The sequence below is a fragment of the Excalfactoria chinensis genome, chromosome 1, assembly GCF_039878825.1.
Source record: "Excalfactoria chinensis isolate bCotChi1 chromosome 1, bCotChi1.hap2, whole genome shotgun sequence".
Classification (NCBI taxonomy): Eukaryota; Metazoa; Chordata; class Aves; order Galliformes; family Phasianidae; genus Excalfactoria; species Excalfactoria chinensis.
In genome coordinates, this window is record NC_092825.1 from 161,334,145 (window position 1) to 161,351,311 (window position 17,167).

At 41.8% G+C, this 17,167-nt stretch overlaps 3 protein-coding genes across 23 annotated transcripts in view; 2 read left to right on the forward strand and 1 right to left on the reverse strand.

Annotated features, from left to right (window-relative positions):
• Positions 1–562, forward strand: part of SUPT20H (SPT20 homolog, SAGA complex component) — a 31,963-nt gene extending 31,401 nt beyond the window's left edge. For 6 of the 20 annotated variants that reach the window (XM_072361466.1, XM_072361475.1, XM_072361464.1 and 3 more), the window contains exon 23: positions 4–306. In XM_072361466.1, the coding sequence (XP_072217567.1) occupies positions 4–107 (104 nt within the window). In that variant the 3' untranslated portion in view covers positions 108–306. The other 14 variants (XM_072361467.1, XM_072361457.1, XM_072361459.1 and 11 more) reach the window with 6 other exon arrangements.
• On the reverse strand, positions 476–9,609 carry EXOSC8 (exosome component 8). The gene is made up of 11 exons (XM_072361480.1): positions 9,535–9,609; positions 9,140–9,176; positions 7,436–7,499; positions 6,491–6,564; positions 5,862–5,907; positions 4,756–4,861; positions 4,627–4,672; positions 4,284–4,380; positions 3,285–3,405; positions 1,115–1,221; positions 476–694 (listed from the first exon to the last, which is right to left on the reverse strand). The coding sequence occupies exons 1-11, from the start codon at positions 9,549–9,551 to the stop codon at positions 579–581; spliced, it is 831 nt and encodes a 276-aa protein (XP_072217581.1). The 5' UTR covers positions 9,552–9,609; the 3' UTR covers positions 476–578.
• The window catches only part of ALG5 (ALG5 dolichyl-phosphate beta-glucosyltransferase), an 18,739-nt gene continuing 11,158 nt past the window's right edge, over positions 9,587–17,167 (forward strand). For both annotated transcript variants that reach the window (XM_072361478.1, XM_072361479.1), the window contains exons 1-6: positions 9,587–9,775; positions 10,543–10,714; positions 11,744–11,790; positions 12,667–12,735; positions 13,917–14,009; positions 15,249–15,362. In XM_072361478.1, the coding sequence (XP_072217579.1) occupies positions 9,698–9,775; positions 10,543–10,714; positions 11,744–11,790; positions 12,667–12,735; positions 13,917–14,009; positions 15,249–15,362 (573 nt within the window). In that variant the 5' untranslated portion in view covers positions 9,587–9,697. The remainder of the gene's footprint in view (positions 9,776–10,542; positions 10,715–11,743; positions 11,791–12,666; positions 12,736–13,916; positions 14,010–15,248; positions 15,363–17,167) is intronic.

The following is a 17,167-nucleotide window of genomic DNA, read 5'->3' on the forward strand; positions in this document are numbered from 1 at the left end:
CAGTTGCGATTCTTGCAGCATCAAATGGCTATGGCAGCAGCAGCAGCAGCAGCACAAGCAGCTCATCTGCGACATCAGCAGCATTCAGGCAGCCACTCAAAAAGTAAAAGGAAAAGAGGCACACCTGCCCCTCCAAAATCCTGAGACTTGCTTTTTTTTCTCTTTCTTCTCAATATAAAAATGATTTGAAGGTGATTCTTTTTCCCCCTGTTTAAAAAGCTTAAAAACAAATCAGTGTTTTATAGTACTGTCGGGAAACTGAACTTTTGACATAACACTGAAAAAAGATGAACTTGTTGGAAGGCACAACCCTACACAGCGCAGTGACTTCATCAATAAAGCAGCTGAGGTCTGGCTTCCTCAAGTCACTTAATTTTTTTAAACAGAACGTTTTATCTTGTATTTTTTACCATTCAGCAGCATTGTACATAGCAAAAGGGTGAAAAACATTTTAGAAGGAAATGAACTTTGTAAATGTAGTATTAGTATTTGTTTATTTAGTATAAAAACAAAAAAGGTTTGTGAACACCGTAACAAATACAATTTTTATAAATCCACTTTTGAAAAGACCTTTTTGTTCACTTGGGCTTTATGCTTTTTATTACTTTGTCTATCAGCTTCTTTACTTCTCTGTGTCTCGTAACGGCTCTGCTGATGCAGTCCTGGAGCTTGGCTCCTGTCAGAGGACTTCCACCTAGGAATTGGGGGGGGGAAAAACAAGTGGGTTTTCCAGTTGTACTTCAGTTCCATATCCCTAATTGTACTTTCCAAATCAAAGTATTAATACAGTAATTCTCCCAGCCAGCAGTTTTCACCTGGGGAGTTGTACAGCTTCCCCAACTATAATCTCAAGCACAGAAGAGAAACACTGGGGCTAAAATGCAGACATGCTCAAAATCTGCCTTTTGCTATATGTAGGACCAATTAGGACTTTTTAACATCAGTTGTGCTGCCTCCTTCAAGACGAATTTTAACAGTAAGTGTTTGAATGAGCACTTAAGCAATCTGTCACCATAAAGGGCCCACATTTTACAAAGAAATGCAGGTACATAACATATAGGTCAAGAAAAGACCATCCTCTTCTTGAGGTCTTGTATGGTAAGCTTGGAAGTACCTGGTTTGTGGACAGAACAAAGTCTGTCATCTTCATCTGTGACAACAGTGACTGTTCCAGTTGCTAAGTCTTCTTCTTCAGCAGTTGGGTCAACAATGAGTAATGTGCTTTTGAAAGAGAAACATATGCAGGTATTAGTATATGATGTAACACAAATATCACTGCAAAAAAATGGTACTAATTAATTTTAATGTAGTCTTACGAAATACTTGTAGGCTGATGTAGTGCTCAAGCTTATCTGTTTTCTTATCATACTATACTAACTAAGGAAAAAAAAAGCAAATAATGGATGTGTGTCTGTTAAAATATGAACTGTTAGAATGTATCTTTGTGCTAGTTTCATAGATAGAATATTTCAAGAAAATACCAGTAAGCTGCCATTTGAAATATACAGTTGCCTATTTCATAGTTATACAGTGCTTTTAGGTGTAGGCTGTGCTAATTGCTACAAGTCCTTCGGGCAAAATACATTTCCAATGGTAGATGCATCAAAGTAGCTCTTGGTTTCCTGCCAGCAAACTCCAGAAATGTTCAGAAATGGATGTAAGGAGTTCTTTAAGGAAACCGAGAGGAGATATCACACATCACGTAATGCAGAGCATTGAAAGTGTCTGTTAGTTTTGACGTTAAATAAAAAACAAACCAGTGAAGAGGAGGATATTAATTATAGGCCAACTTTGTACAAGAGCTTGAAGAAAAGCCCAACAACAACAGTTCAGCCTTAAAAGAGAAAAAATAAATAAATAAAACAGAACAAAGACCACACAAGACCCACAAAAACCACCATCAGCGTTACTAACATTTAGCTGCATCCATAGCACAGAATACTGAAGTGCATATATCTCAACAAGGAAAACTGTATGCGAAGTTTTCATCGAGTCTCAAACACTGGCACAGCTGCCCAGAGAAGCTGTGGGTGCCCCATCCCTGGAGGTGCTCAAGGCCGGGTTGAATGGGGCCCTGGGCAGCTGAGCTGTTGCAGGGCACTGCGCATGGCAGGGGGTTGGGACTGGATGGGCTTTAAGATCTGTTCCAACCCAAACCATTCTATGACCCCATGAACAGCTCTAGAAAAGTAAGTCAGAATTCAGAAACACACACTTATTTAAGAGAGAAAGTGAGACTTCTTAAACAACTTGATGCAACACTCAATTTTAGTGAAGTAATTGAAGACCAAACCGAAAACTTTCTTCCAGAGGCAATTTTTGGTCAACTGGGAAATATGTGATTTATGTGCGTATAATAATAACACCTCCTGGCAACTGTCTCCCTGTTACATTATCCCAACTCCCTCACTTTGAGTCTACATCAAACTTCAAGAACCAATATTTAAGCCATTAATAAAAGCATTCTAAGTTATTGAGAGCTTTCTACTTTTAAGTTTGGTAATCACTTGGATAACATTACAAGTTTAGCACTCCCCTCGTTCCATCTCATGTACCGTAAAGCCCCGACTTCTCTTAAATACTTCATCAGTTTTGTAGCACAGTAAATAATAATTGTGGTTTCCTACTTTTATTCTATGAAGCAAAAGAACAGATACTTAACATAATGAAGAGCCAATTAACAATTTCAGGTGAGCAATCAAGTTATCAGATGTGATTATCCTGAACTCTCAGGTTCCTTACCTGCAGGAACAAGGGCTTAGGAGTGCTGACCATACTTCAAGTTGAGTAAATTATGTTTTCATTATCAAAAGATTTTGTTCTAACTGGACTGGTATTTTTTACTTCCTCTGTTGACAGATACTTGATATAAGCTGTTCAAAAACTACCATCTTTGATATCAGTTACGTACATACACTTCTAAAAGTGTTATCAGTGTTCCTAGCATTCTTCCGTCTCAAAGATAATGCATACAATACCTATTCCAGGAACTTCAATCCTAGAGTACTTTCAAGCCTGTCTTAAGCTGGGAAACCATTCTGCTTTAAGTCACAGGAAGAAGTAGGACAGACTTAGCTTCATTCTGCTGTATGCTCATTCATAACGGAGCTACAGATCAGGACAGGCCTTGGAAGCGAAAGCAAGAGGAACAGGCCCGCCTGAACGTTCCTCACTAGCAGAAGTGGATGAGACGTGCAGAAATGTCATCCTAAGCACCTTCTGGTTTTTGCTACTTCTTTTAAATACTCGGCAGTTTTTCAAGTACAAAACAGTTACAGACTTACTCATCAAATATAGCAAACGATGTGGCAACTGGATGCTTTCTGATAACCAAGGGATTCTTCTGCTTTAAATTAACTTCGGACAAACCAGTTTCTTCATTTACAGTAACAGATGGCAGTTGTACTGAAGAAACGAAAGCATTGCATTAGTACTATATTAAGCACTGCTGTCTTCAGTAAGCCTAGAGATATCCAAGGCTACTGAAACATTTCAGCTGTCTTTTTACCATATTGATAAGCCACTGAAAACAGATGAGAATAGAGTTGTGGCTCCATTATTGGTGCTCCTGTATGAAGCATTTTTTAAATTCAAGGAAAGTGTTTAACCTGAAACTACCTGTTCAAGTAAGTATCTAACATTCTTCCTTACATGGAAGCATTTTCTGCTTCCAAAATACCATACACTTACAATATCTTTAACAAAAAGCATTTTTTCCACCCAATGCAGGTCACACTAAGAAAACAAGCCTTACCGTAAGCTTCTCTTTATGTAGTTTCCTACACATGTTTAACCCACACGTTGTGAAGAATCAATCCATATACTCCGTGCATGAAAACATCTATTCTATTCTAACATCTATTTATAAAGTGCTGCTTGCAACACCAGAGGCCTGGGGTTCGAATCTCCCCTGTGGCGCAAGTGGTAGAAGTGCTGCTCTGCTACACAGAGAGGCTCGAATCCCGGGAGTTGGACTCGATGATCTCTAAGGTCCCTTCCAACTTGCACAATACTGTGATACTGTGATATTCTGTAGGTATGGTAAAGGGAGGACAGCTGGACTAGATGATCTTATAGGTCCTTTCCTACCTTGTGATTCTATGATCTATTTCAAGCTATAATGCATTAAGCTTGGAACATTCTGTTCTGCCAAATAAGAAAGCCCCCAACTTATTCTACCTACACAAAATCTATGAACAAGAGAAGATAAACAAGGTAAGACATTTAAGTTATTGACCATTTCTGCCAGCAGCAGTAGTGTTTTACTCCAACAGAAGACTTACCATTTTTCAGTGCTGCTAACAAAGCAAAGGTACTGGCATCCAAGATGTTCCCATCATAGTCCAGACAGATGATATCACAGTATAACACCCAAGCAAGCTACCAAAAAAGTTTTGCACGTGTGAGGTATTACAGCAGTTAAATAAGTGATGCAATATCTAAGAAAACACTGGCCACTTGAACAAACAGACTTATTTCTTACATGAGAAAGACATTTTTACACTTTAAACATAAATCGAGCCATATGGACCAAAAAAAAACCAAACCTACAAGCCCCATATTTTCTTTAAAGTTGTAACACTGATCTTGCTACTATGACCCTCTTTGTTTGGAGACAGAACTTACCTTGCCACCTGCAATACACAGATCTTCTTTTGCTATCATCTGTGAACTAAAATAAAATGAGTGTAAACCAGGGAACAGAAAGTCATCCTGCAGTGTTTTGTATCTTGAATGCAGCACAGTGGCTCTTACTTTTCAATCACATCGGCAATGAATTGGCTCGCTGCTTGAGCCTCTTCACCAGGAGGTCCGGAGCGAAACCTCGTTGAGCAAAGAGATGGCAATTCTACATTTGGAACTGGGGAGCAAAGGTCATTAGTTATAAACTAAAGGGAAATCACAAATAGAAATAAAACAATATGCGCTTCGATACAATTTTATACACTTCAAACGAAAGGTAAGACCAAGACCTTTTCAGTCAAGCCTTCCTACCTCTCCCCTCAAAAAAGAAATCAAATAAGGCTTTGTAGTAAAGGACTTCTGCAAGTGTGTACTTGGAAATACATACTCCATTGAAAAGCCAATACTGATATGTACCATTTTCCATTTGTATTCCTGCTATGAATATCATGACCACATACAAACTCTTCTGTAAGTGTTAAGCATTCTTAATTAGATGGTGAAACAACACCATATTCATCCCACTGCCTGCTTGTACTGGTATGCTGTCTGCTTTTCTTCAACTGTTAAAACTCGATGCTTCTGATTGAAAGCAAAAACATGCACAATCATTTATGGGGGAGGGAGGGGTGGAAGAAAAACTGAGTCCAGAATCAAGTTCACAGCAAACAACATCCTTTGCACAAGATCTCAGTTCCACAGAGTTAAAAAAACACACAGGAATGCAGATATACTTTGATTTCTACAGTTCCCTTAGAAATAAGTAGCTTTTAGTTCACTCTTTTCACAAGAAGCACTTCTTGTCTGTTGAGACTTCAAGAAAATAAGATACATGCCTTTGCACAGCCTTATACGGTGCAGCATTTCAGAGATCAACTACCTTCCTCCTAACATACACACTTATCCCCCAGTGGAGGATTATCTTCAGCCTGGGCTGGAACCACAAATGAAAAGACAGCTTTGTAGAGAAAACTCACAAGCAGAGCAGGGGAGTACTGAAATTTCTGACACACCACTTCCTGAATGTCAATTTGGAAACTCATTTCAGGGAAGGTAATACAGTTCTAGCCATTTTCTTTCTTTTAAGAGACCTTCACAACACACTCCATCTGTCCCATGATTACAGCCCTTTAGCCAAAGGAAAAAGAACTGATTAAGAATGATACCAAAAATCTTACCAATATATCCCTTATTAGGAGAATCTACTGCAGGTGCAGCAAGCTCCTGGAATAAAAAAGGTACAAATAAAGAGATGAATTTCGTTCAAAAAGATTTTCCTATTTTGTTTATGAAGTATCTTTTTCTTGCCAGTTACTACTACAATTAGATTTACAAGAGCTATTTTTAACGAGTTTGTTGCAAGTTAATAGGTGGCAACTGTCTGATTTATCTATGGGAAAACTCACTGCTGGGGTGTGAAGTGATTTGTCTCCAGGTTCATGGCAGGCCACCAGCAGAGCTGAGCTGAAGGGGCGCTCAACAGCTCAGCCAGCTAATCACCAACCCACTTACTGATCAATCTTAAGGAATTCATCAATTATTCTGCTTGTTATTTCCTTGTGTATATCCTCCCTTATGCACAAAAACACATGTTTTCTGAATGTACAAGTCACACTGGACAACTAAATAATTATTATCTTTGAGGTTTGAAGTAACTCAAAGAAAGAAACTCAAGAAACTCAAGTAACTTCAAGAAAGACCGTAATTCTGTCTGACTGGCATGTTATTGTAAATCTGTGGGAGAGGCATTCTACAAATGAATGTACAAAGTCAGCTAACAGACAAGTTAAAATAAAACCAACCATACCGCTTTCACCCCACAAATCACTGTAGTATTTCCCAACTTCACCAAGGCAGAACCATCTGCAGTTGTAATTGAACCTGAAGAGAGAAAGTGCTGTTCAGTAAAATCTGTTCTTTTCCATCCAAAGGGCCTCAACATCCCCCTTCACAGTGTTTATTCTCCATCATTCTAAACCAAACAGTCTCAGTAAAGTCTTGATGCACCCAGGATGGGAACAGAAATCCCTTCTCTATCAAACAGTCAAAATACCGTGTTACTAGCAATCATAAAATTCAAGCTAGGAATTACTGATTCCATTATCCAAAATGTATTACTAGTATTTTCTCCAAAAACGTTATAAAATGTACTAAGTCTGCCTCTTTATCTTGATCCTGTATGATCTTGTAGGTCCTTTCCAACCTTTGATTCTATGATCCAGTTTTCTTATGACCACCATAGTATTTTTGCTCATTAATGCAAATTTGAACTAAAAATATGCCTTAAATTAAAAGCACTACGTATCTTTCACCACACAAACAGGTAAAGCAGCAAAAAAAACAGCTCTAAATGCCGCAGTCCAACTAGTGGAAAACTAGTCAGTGCTGACACAGACGCTGCTTTCAGCATCTACAGTGTAAGCTGCTCCTCTTTTAAGCAGACAAGCTTCCAAGACCCCTAAAAAATGCTTTTACACACCAGCCCAGGAGCAGCACTGAATAGTTCTGGGCATGCTGTTATCTTTAATGCTTGTTGGAACTACAAATAAAAATGCTCTCTCTTGTTTCATAACGTGAGCATCATGAAGAGTGATCAGCAAGTCATTAAGTGTACTACCTACTCCATATAGAATCATTAAAAGTTGGTGATGACGACTAAGATCAGCTAGCCCAACCGTCAACCCATCACCACTAAACCATGTCCCTAAATAGAACTGCAGAATCATTACAGGCACTCCAAAAAAGGACTCACCTATGTTGACAGTGGTTGCTCGGAATTCACCTAACTCCCTCCCATCAGGTCGACAGTTCTCTTTCTAAACAAAATATACAGAGGTCAAATCAGAAAACTTATTCTATCAAATAACACAGCAAACACAGCATGTTATATCAAACAACAGAACGACACGTTTATCAAAGGAAAAAAATAAAGCATTCTCTTTCTGTTAGGAGAAATATAGTTCCAAAATTGCCAGGGTAAGCTCAATCTTATTCCAACTTATTTTTCCATTAACTGATACCCATTTTTGGGCACTTTTTTTAAACCAATTTAACTTATTTAGAAGACTAATATAACAGATTGACTGTCTCAAGGACAAGCACTACAAGCTCGATTCAGAAAACCATCCAGAAATGGATACACATTAATGACTTCAAATGAGAGTTTATACCTGTCTACAATTCCCCTCCTTACTCTCACCCAGCAGAGCTCTGACAACGAATGCCAGAGTGAACCAGATCAAACACAACCCCTCTAAATACTGCCAAGTCAGACACTGTATAACAAAACCTGAATCTTGAACTAAAAGCAGCATCAATTGCGCCAGGGCAAGTTTAGGTTGGATATTAGGAAGAACTTCTTTACAGAAAGGGTAGTTAAGTACTAGAATAGGCTCCCCAGGCATGTGGTTGAATCGCCATCCCTGGATGTGTTTAAGAGCCGTTTGGATGTGGTGCTCAGGGATATGATTTAGCAGAGGGTTTTTAAAGTTAGGGTACTGTGGTTAGGCTGCGGTTGGACTTGATGATCTTCAAGGTCTTTTCCAACCTGAGTAACTCTATGATTCTATGATCAATTCATTTTTATGTTAGAGCTAGACTACTACTCGTCACAAGTTCAAGCTTCTCAAAGTCAGAGCCTTTTGGCTCGATTACAAGAACTGCAGTAATACTGCACTCATTTCCAAGTCAAGACTATTTTAGTAACGTATAAATTGCATGCCAGAAAGTTAGCAGCTTTCCTTCACAGTTATGGTGAGCAGTCAGTAGCAATATTTTCTATTAGCATTTAGCAGCATCTGAGAGCCCAGCCCTTTTATAAGAGACACAAAGCCAACAGAAGTATTTACCCAACTGCAGCTAAACAGGAACACAACCTGTGGTGGCATCAGTGCCACAAGTAGGAGGAAAAACTTCTGAAGATTTGTGAGCATTTTTCCCCAGTTTGACAAGGTTTATGTCTTTCCCTCACAGCTTCAGGTTTCCACATAGACAAGAAAGACACTGAGGACAGAAAAGGGCAACAGAGCTACAAAGGGTCTGAAGCACAAGTCTGATGGGGAGAGGCTGAGTGAGATGGGATCGTTCAGTCTGGGGAAGAGGAGGCTCAGGGGGGGACCTTATTGCTCTCTACATCTGCCTGAAGGAAGGTTGTGGTGAGGTGGGGGTTGGCCTCTTCTTACAGATAGCAGTGACAGGATGAGAGGGGATGGCCTTAAACTGCTCCAGGAGAGGTTCGGGTTGGGTAGCAGAATATTTCTTCTCAGAAAGAGCGCTGAGGTGCCAGAACGGGGCTGCCCAGGAAATGGTGCAGTCACGGTCCCCAGAGGCGTTCAAGAAACGTGTGGACACATTCAGGGCTCTGAGGGACGTGGCCGTTTATGATTCTAAGTTTAAAAACCATAGGCACGCAAAAGAAAACTGCAAACAGACGCATACACGATCATCTTTTACTCACCAAAAATCTTCTGTAATATTCCAGCGGTTCCACTGTTCTAAAACAGACAGAAAAGGGGGTTCACGTTCAAGCTCCCAAGGAGAGAGCAGGAGGCAAAAGCAAGCTGGAAGCCTACAGCAATACATCACTTGAGAAGGAAGGCGGGCAGCAAAGCTGCTCAGCAGCGCGATCCCTGACAGACCGGGGAACTCCTGGTCCCACAGAGCTCTACTGCTTTTAACACAGCCACCCACGGGCCCTCGCGAAGCCCAGGAACCGATTAACCCCGCACCAGCGACCTCCAGAAGAGGAGCCCCGCCTTCGCCACGCAAAGCGGCGCAGCCCCACAGCGCGGCCCGAGCACACCCGGTCCCTCACGGCACGGGGACCGCAGGGGCCGCGACGCCCCGACTCACTTGAAAGCCGTCGCCATGGCGCCACCGCCGTTCTCTATGGCCGTAGTTCCGGCCCTGCGCAGAGGCTCGGCCCGGAAGCCTGAGCTGGCGGCCCGGTACGGCGGGGCGGAGAAACAGCGGCTTCCGCATCGCTGGAGCTGCGGCTCCTTGCCGCCCCTGGGCTATGGCGTTGCTGCTGCCATTGTCCCTGCCCGAGCTCGGCGCGGTGCTGGCGGCCGTGACCGCCCTCCTCCTGCTCATGGTGAGAGCCGCGGGCATCCCGCGTGGGCGGCGAGGGCCCGGCCCGGCGGGGCCTGGCGCGGGGCTGGGGGTCCCGTTGGCAGCGGCTGGAGGACGGGCCGTGCTCGTCCGTGATGCTGTGTGGGGAAGGGGTTCTCACCGCGCCTGTGGGAGAGCCCACTTCTGCGGCCAGGGCTGGTGAACCCTCTCGTGCAGTAGCAGCGACTGCGTGGGAGGGTGCTGGCCCTCAGTGGTGCAGTCTGTGCGCTGGAACAGGTTGCCCCTCTGGGTGGTGGATTCACCGTTCTTGGAAGCATTCATGTTCAGGCTGGACCAGGCTCTGAGCACCGTCACTTGGCTGGTGATTGCAGGGAGGTTGGACTAGATGTCCTTTTCAACTCAAGTGCTCTATAATTCAATGATAAAATCCTGTACTGTTGATCTGTCTTGTTACCAGAATGTGTTTGGTTGCCCCTTGTGCATTCAGCAGCTACATAAACCTTTAACAGAATGCTAGTAAGTAAACTTAGGAGGAAGTTTTTTGCTTACATGGCAACACACTGGAACAGGTTGCCCAAGGAGGTTGTGGATGCCCCATCCCTGCAGGCATTCAAGGCCAGGCTGGATGTGGCTCTGGGCAGCCTGGCCTGGTGATTGGCAGCCCTGCACGTAGCAGGGGGGTTGAAACTGGATGGTCATTGTGGTCCTTTTCAACCCAAGCCATTCTATGATTGTATTTGGTGATTCTGTAAACAGAGTTCAAAGGTTTTCTCTTCTTTTTCATCACAGGTTTGTGCGATTGCTCACATAACCGCAGTAAAAATGCCAACCCTCCAACGACACGCAGAAGAAAAATTCTTTGTCAGTGCTGAAGGCAGGAAAGAACCTGTACCAAGTATCCACGACCCCCCTACAAAGGAACTCTCTGTTGTTGTGCCTTCATACAATGAGGAAGACCGGTGTAAGATTTGTCTTGTTTTGAGGAAAAAGAACTAAAGTCTGTTGTTACTGTGATAATGCAGAGGTCACTTTCTGTTGTCGGTAGCCTTTAACAGGCCAGATTATAACCCTCTACATAGTTTCCAGAAAACTGACCAACTACATTGGATTTCAAACTTAAGATATTGCATAATTTGATTTCTTATGCTAAAAATAGCATGGAGCGCTTGTAGCAATCTGCTTTATTTTAATAAATTGCAGCAAAAAGCTGCTTACTGCCCCAGTAGTTACTGTAAGGCAAGACGTAGAAACAGGCTTCTCAAATTCATTTGAGAGCTTCCTGCTCTGTAAGCAACAGCTGCAACCTCAGACAAACAAGGAAAAGGGTGATCTTTTGGTTCTGATTCTGCTGTTTGGTGTGACTGCAATTATGAGGACAAAATACTGAAGAGTGAATGCTTTCCTATCTGATAGAAATCATTAAGCTCTAGAGCTGTACTTGTTGATGTGTGGTAGCTGACTTTATTCCTGTTCTTGGTGAGTGAAAGTACTGAGTTGTTCAGGATTCCATTGAGAGAGATGTGGACAGGAGGTACACCTGACCCTTTCTAGAGAAGATTGCATTCCTCAGTCCTGGTTCTCCACGTATACTTCCATTGAGCAAGGACTTAACACGTTCTATGTGCTTTTCACTTAGTTATCTCCCTCTGTGGAGACAGAATAATCACTGCAACTGAAGGCAGCCGTGAGGATGAATGCTTTTCTAACATGCAGATAAATCAGTGCCTACTCTTTGGCTGAAGTGTCATGGCCGACAGCCTTAGTAAGAGAGGACATGGTACTAATGAACCCATGGTTCACTGGGAACATCTCTTGATGTCCGTCACTTTTCTTGAACAGAAGAAATTAGATAGTGTTGTATGGATGGGGCAGTTCACTCATCTTACCCTCCTGGTTGTCATAAGCTTGCTTGTGCAGATGCTTTTTGGTGCCATTGGTGTTTAGCCGGTTGCAACTACTAACTTTATCTTTTTTTTTTTTTCCCCTCTAGTACCTCTTATGATGGATGAAGCTTTGGATTATCTAGAAAAAAGACAGGTATTTTAATTTTGCATTCAAAAAATATTATCTTTCTATGTGCTATGTATAACAAGTGTGTGATCTATTAACTGTGTTATTTTGGTGTATGTTAAAGCAGCGTAACAGCCTCTAGGAAGGAAAATGTGTCTTATCAGTTCAGTTACTTCCGGATAGAATGCTGTAAGGTTGGATGTTAGGGGGAAGTTCTTTACTAGGAGAGTGGTGAGGTCCTGGAACAGGCTGCCTGGGGACGTTGTGGGTGCCCCATCCCTGGAGGTGTTCAAGGCCAGGTTGGATGGGGCCCTGGGCAACCTGACCTAGTAAACATGGAAGTTTGGCGGCCCTGCCAGGCAGGGGGGTTGAAGCTTCATGATCCTTGAGGTCTCTTCCAACCTGGGTGATTCTGTGATTCTTTTAATTAAACTGAATGTGCTACTTTATGATGCATGATATTTCTCCAAGACATAAATGAGGATACATTTAACATTCTAAACTGCACATTGGTTGGTCCCAACCAGTTTTTAAACACTGGTTCTTCCTTAGGGTTAGGTTATTTGGGTTGAGAAGTCCATTTGGTGTTTTGTTTATTTGTTCTGGCAGTAATGTTGCTTTGAGCTTTCATGTTTTTGTAAATTAAATTGGTTTTTCAATTCTAAATAGTAGTTGAGGAAAAATGTGACAACCAACGAAGAGGCATCAAATATGGCGAAATAATTTCAATGAAATAACTATGTTAGCAAACTGGATGTTAGCTATGTTAGCATCATATTGGAGCCTGTTGGCACACGTGAATGAGTTTAAATCTGCCACAGAGAAAGCATGCTGACGCTTGGAATACCTACTGCAAGCTTCAGAAATGGCATGCAATGCATTATTTCTCTTCTTATTTTTAAGAAACGAGACCCTTCCTTCACTTATGAAGTAATAGTGGTTGATGATGGAAGTAAAGATCAGACCACAGAGGTAAGGAAGTAATCAAAGGTATGGGTTTTAACTCTTCGGTTGTGAAATATAATAAAGATGTATTTTGGCACTTGAAATACTCGGTTCAAATTTGTATTTCTGAACATTTTCTGTTATTGTCATACATGCAGTATGAATATCACATCTACATAAGCATACACATAGAATTAATTTTCAGATCTCATATTCTTAATTGGCCGATGTGACACTTTCCTGCAGGTGAAATTCTAAAAATTCTAACCCTAGCTTCAATAAACGACTTCTGAACTATTCTCCACATGCCAAGTGATGTGAATGTGATCCTGAGGAAGCATAAAACGCCTTTTAAAGTACCTGGTGTTTATATCGTCATTGACAGGAGAGCTGCCATTTTGTCTCTCTTTGCCATATCTCTCACGACGTTGTGCATTTAAAAATCCCAATGCCAGTAGCTGTGTTTCCCAAATCTGTGTTCTTCTACACACTTCTGGCGTGTGCCCCCAGTGACGCAGTGGTACAAGCTGCTGCCTGCTAATGCCCCCCTGTGGCACAGGGGGTAGAAGTGCCGCTTCGCTACACAGAGGGCTCGAAACCTGGGAGTTGGACTCGATGATCTCTAAGGTCCCTTCCAACTTGCACGATACTATGACACTATGGTACTTCGACAAACATCGACTCGCAACAACTGTGAGAGAAGATCAGAGGAAAAAAGCTCATGCTTTCTTTCCCCCATAGCATGGAACAAAACAAAACCTGCACATCACTGCAGTGTGAATTTTTGTTTAAGACCACAGAAAGCTGCAAGACAAGTGAGAAGAAGGTAAAGACAAGTGAGAAATAGGTAGCAGTAGTAGAAAACTATTTTTCTTTAATTAAATGTTTGCGTTAGTATAAAAAAGATCTGAAACAGCGTTGTATAAATTATGTTAGGACTGTGAGTCTTCTGGTCTTTAGAATTGCTTGGAGGAATATCCTGTGCTTCCTGAATATGAATACCTCCTTCAGACTTCTTGTGTTGACTGTGAACTACTTCTTATTTTTCCAAACAGACTCCAGCAAACAGTGGCAGTGTATTTGTTGAGACTGAAGTGATTATAGCTCTGTGCTATTAAATGAAAGAAAGGGTGAGCAATTGTAAACTTCTACCTTGTGTCTTTTTTTCTGTTTTATGCTGTTTTTTTTTTTCTTTGTATGTCTATCAGGTTGCAATGAAGTACTGCGAGAAATATGGAAGCGACAAAGTGCGAGTGCTTTCTTTGGTAAAAAATCGAGGGAAAGGAGGAGCAGTCAGGATGGTAATGGATACTTTCATCTCCTTCTCTGTCTGAACTACCTGTGCCCAAATATGCAGAGAATAGAGCCGTGCTGATGCACGTTTTCAATTCAGTATAGTAACAAAACGACTCCCAGAAAGCTGAATACAAATTCCGTGGTCCTTTTCAACCCAGGCCATTCTGTGAATTTATGATCATTATTTTTGATTTTAAAACAAGAAAAAAGCACAACAAAGTTTGTACTTTAGGCCCACTGCTTATCACCTCTATTTCATAGTAGAACAGGCAGAATTTATGCTTTCACATATTAACATTTGCACTTAGATGTTGTCGTAAAATCACCATATTTTTAAACATAAAACAACTGTTACACATTAGGGGGAACCTTTTTTTTTCTAGGATAAATGACACTGTACTCTTATGGAAAAGGATGGTATCATTTGTGAGCTATCAGAGCCTTTATGAGCCTAATGAGAGACTGTAAAAGTTAGTTATGATTCCACATATGATTTTACTCATGCATACCATGCTTATTTTAAGCCAAATCTTTAGCATGTCCAGTTTTTAGGGGTTTTTTTAGGGAACATTAGTATTTTATATATAGCAAATGGAGAAAGCATGATGTCAAGTCATTGGAAGGGATGCCATTAGTTATTCCAGAAGGATGCTTATTGTGTATGTGACACAGTTGCTAGCTCAAAGTGTAGAGTGGGGTCCCTCTAATTTCAGTCCCATGTGCTCAGTTATGACAACATATTTGGCAAACCCTTTGCTGTATTTCTTGCCCTTCAATAAGCATCAAAGATCTCATTGTCAAGAATGTGGCAAAACAAGCTACAAAACCTGCTGCATCACGGATGTTTTGCAGCGCCACCGGGACTTAAGATTTATTACTTCTCAGAACTAATTTGAGATAATCACTTGAATTCCTTTGCAAATATGTTAGAAGAACGTAGCACTGCATCCTCCTTTCCATAGCTCAAATGACAAAGGAAAGCTGTCCAGTGCAGCGGTAACCACTTATTAGTACTTCGTGTTCTCCTGTGTAGCTGACTGCAGCAACTTGTCTCACCATTTTGGTTGTGAAGCTTTTAGCTTGTAACCTTCTGTAGATGGGAGGGTTGCTTAAGGTCCCATTTTTATGTGTTGTCTGTTGTTATGGGATGGTGTGCGGTGTGTGAAGTTCCTAGATGTTATTGCAATATGAATACAAACACTGAATTGGAAGGTGTAGACTTTTATTGGCTGTTGTGATTGCAGGGTGTTCTTAGTTCTCGGGGGAAAAAAATTCTTATGGCTGATGCAGACGGTGCTACAAAATTTGCGGACATCGAAAAAGTGGAAGAAGGTCTAAAAAATCTCCAGCCGTGGCCTGTGAGTATAAATTCTGTCTTTAAGTTTAATGCATACGCATACGGACTGATTTTTATAATTCACTTTGTTTGGAGTCCAGCCGAAGTTCTAGGTGTAAGTCTGAAAACATGCTTTGAAGTTGTGAGAATGAGCTGTCAGGAGGTAGCTTGCATGGAGTTCTTACCTCCTTTGCATTCATCATGCCTATGAAATGTGCAGCACGTTATGTTCTACTCATCATTCTTCCTATGAAGTTGTTACAGTCACTATAAATAGCACGTGTTCCTATTCACTTAAAAACTAACCTTTATTTTGCTTAGTAAGGGGAGTATTTTATTCTTATCTGATGTCATCTTGTATAGCTAAGGGCGCATCTTAATTTCACCCGACTTTTTAAACTCTTTTTCAGAGTTGTTGGTTTAATGACAGTATTTGGAAGACCTTTTGTTGTAAATATAAATTCAAATTTATGGTGAGGTTCCCAGAAAGCAAGAAGTGGTGCTCAGCTTTCCACTGGGAGCCCTTTTGGCCGCACCTGTGCAAGAGGTGGCAGCTCCCACTGTCCATCTGTGAGTGTAAGCATGCAAGGGCCGCCAGGTGGCAGCGTTTCTTTCCCTAATACTCCTCACTACCACTGCAGCTGCTGGGTCTCCAGCACCAGTCCCACATTTGAATACAGCAGGTTTGGAGATTTTATAGGAGGACTCTGAGAATAAATGTAAAGAATTCTGTTTTGATTGCCTCTTTTGATTTAATTTGAGATTATATTTGTGAGTGATACCATGGTGATTACTTTATTTGAAGATGCATCCGTGGAATAAATGTTATCCTTTTCACAGTGCAGATTCAAGGGAAAACATACATTATACTTATCTGTGCTGTTCACTACATTTCATAGAATGGTTTGGGTTGGAAGGGACCTTTAAGACCATCCAGTTCCAGCCCCCTGCTATAGGCAGGGACTCCTCCCTCTGGACCAGGTTGCTCAAAGCCCCATCCAGCCTGGCCTTGAATGCTTCCAAGGAGGGGGTATCCACAGCCTCTCTGGGCAACATGTTCCAGTGTCTCACCACCTCACAGTAAAGAATTTCTTCCTAAAATCTAGTCTAAATCTACCCTCTTCCAGTTTAACTATTTCCCCTTGTCCTGTTGATACTTGCCCTTATTAAAAGTCCATCCCCAGCTTTCCTGTAGGCCCTCTTCAGGTACTGGAAAGGCTGCCATAAGGTCCTGCCAGTGCCTTCTCTCCTCCAGTCTGAAGAGTCCCTGCTCTCAGTCTGATCTCATAAGGGAGGTGCTCCAGCCCTCTGATCATCTTAGTGGCCCTCCCTCTAGACCCACTCCAGCAGCTCCATGTCCTTCTTGTGCTGGGGGCCTCAGAGCTGGATGCAGTACTCAGGTGGGGTCTCACGTGAGCAGAGTAGAGGGGCAGAGTCCACCTTCCTCGACCTGTTGGTCATGATTCTCTTGATGTAACACAGAATATGGGTGATCTGGGCTGCAAGAACACACTGTTGGTTCGTGTTGAGTCCTTCATTAACCAGCACTCTCAAATCCTTCTCCTCAGGGCTGCTCTCAAGCCATTCTCCACCCAGCCTGTATCTGCTTGGGATTGCCGCAACCCAGGTGCAAGACCTTGCACATTTATTTTATATGTACTTGAGAGGAACAATGTAAATTGCTTATAGTTGACGGGTGTGAATAAACTGCAGCAACTTGTATGTGCCACATACACAGTTTATTAGCACTGTTAATTGCAGGAGAGATTTATTTTAACGTTGGAAACCAGCACCAGATAAAGCGTAGCTACAGAAAGCAGAAAAGTG

Coding starts and splice junctions, on each gene's coding strand:
- EXOSC8 (XM_072361480.1), bottom strand. Junction 6,565..7,435: donor AGCAACCACTGTCAACATAG/GTGAGTCCTTTT, acceptor TTCTCTCTTCAG/GTTCAATTACAACTGCAGAT. Junction 3,406..4,283: donor GTTAGCAGCACTGAAAAATG/GTAAGTCTTCTG, acceptor TCGTTTCTTCAG/TACAACTGCCATCTGTTACT.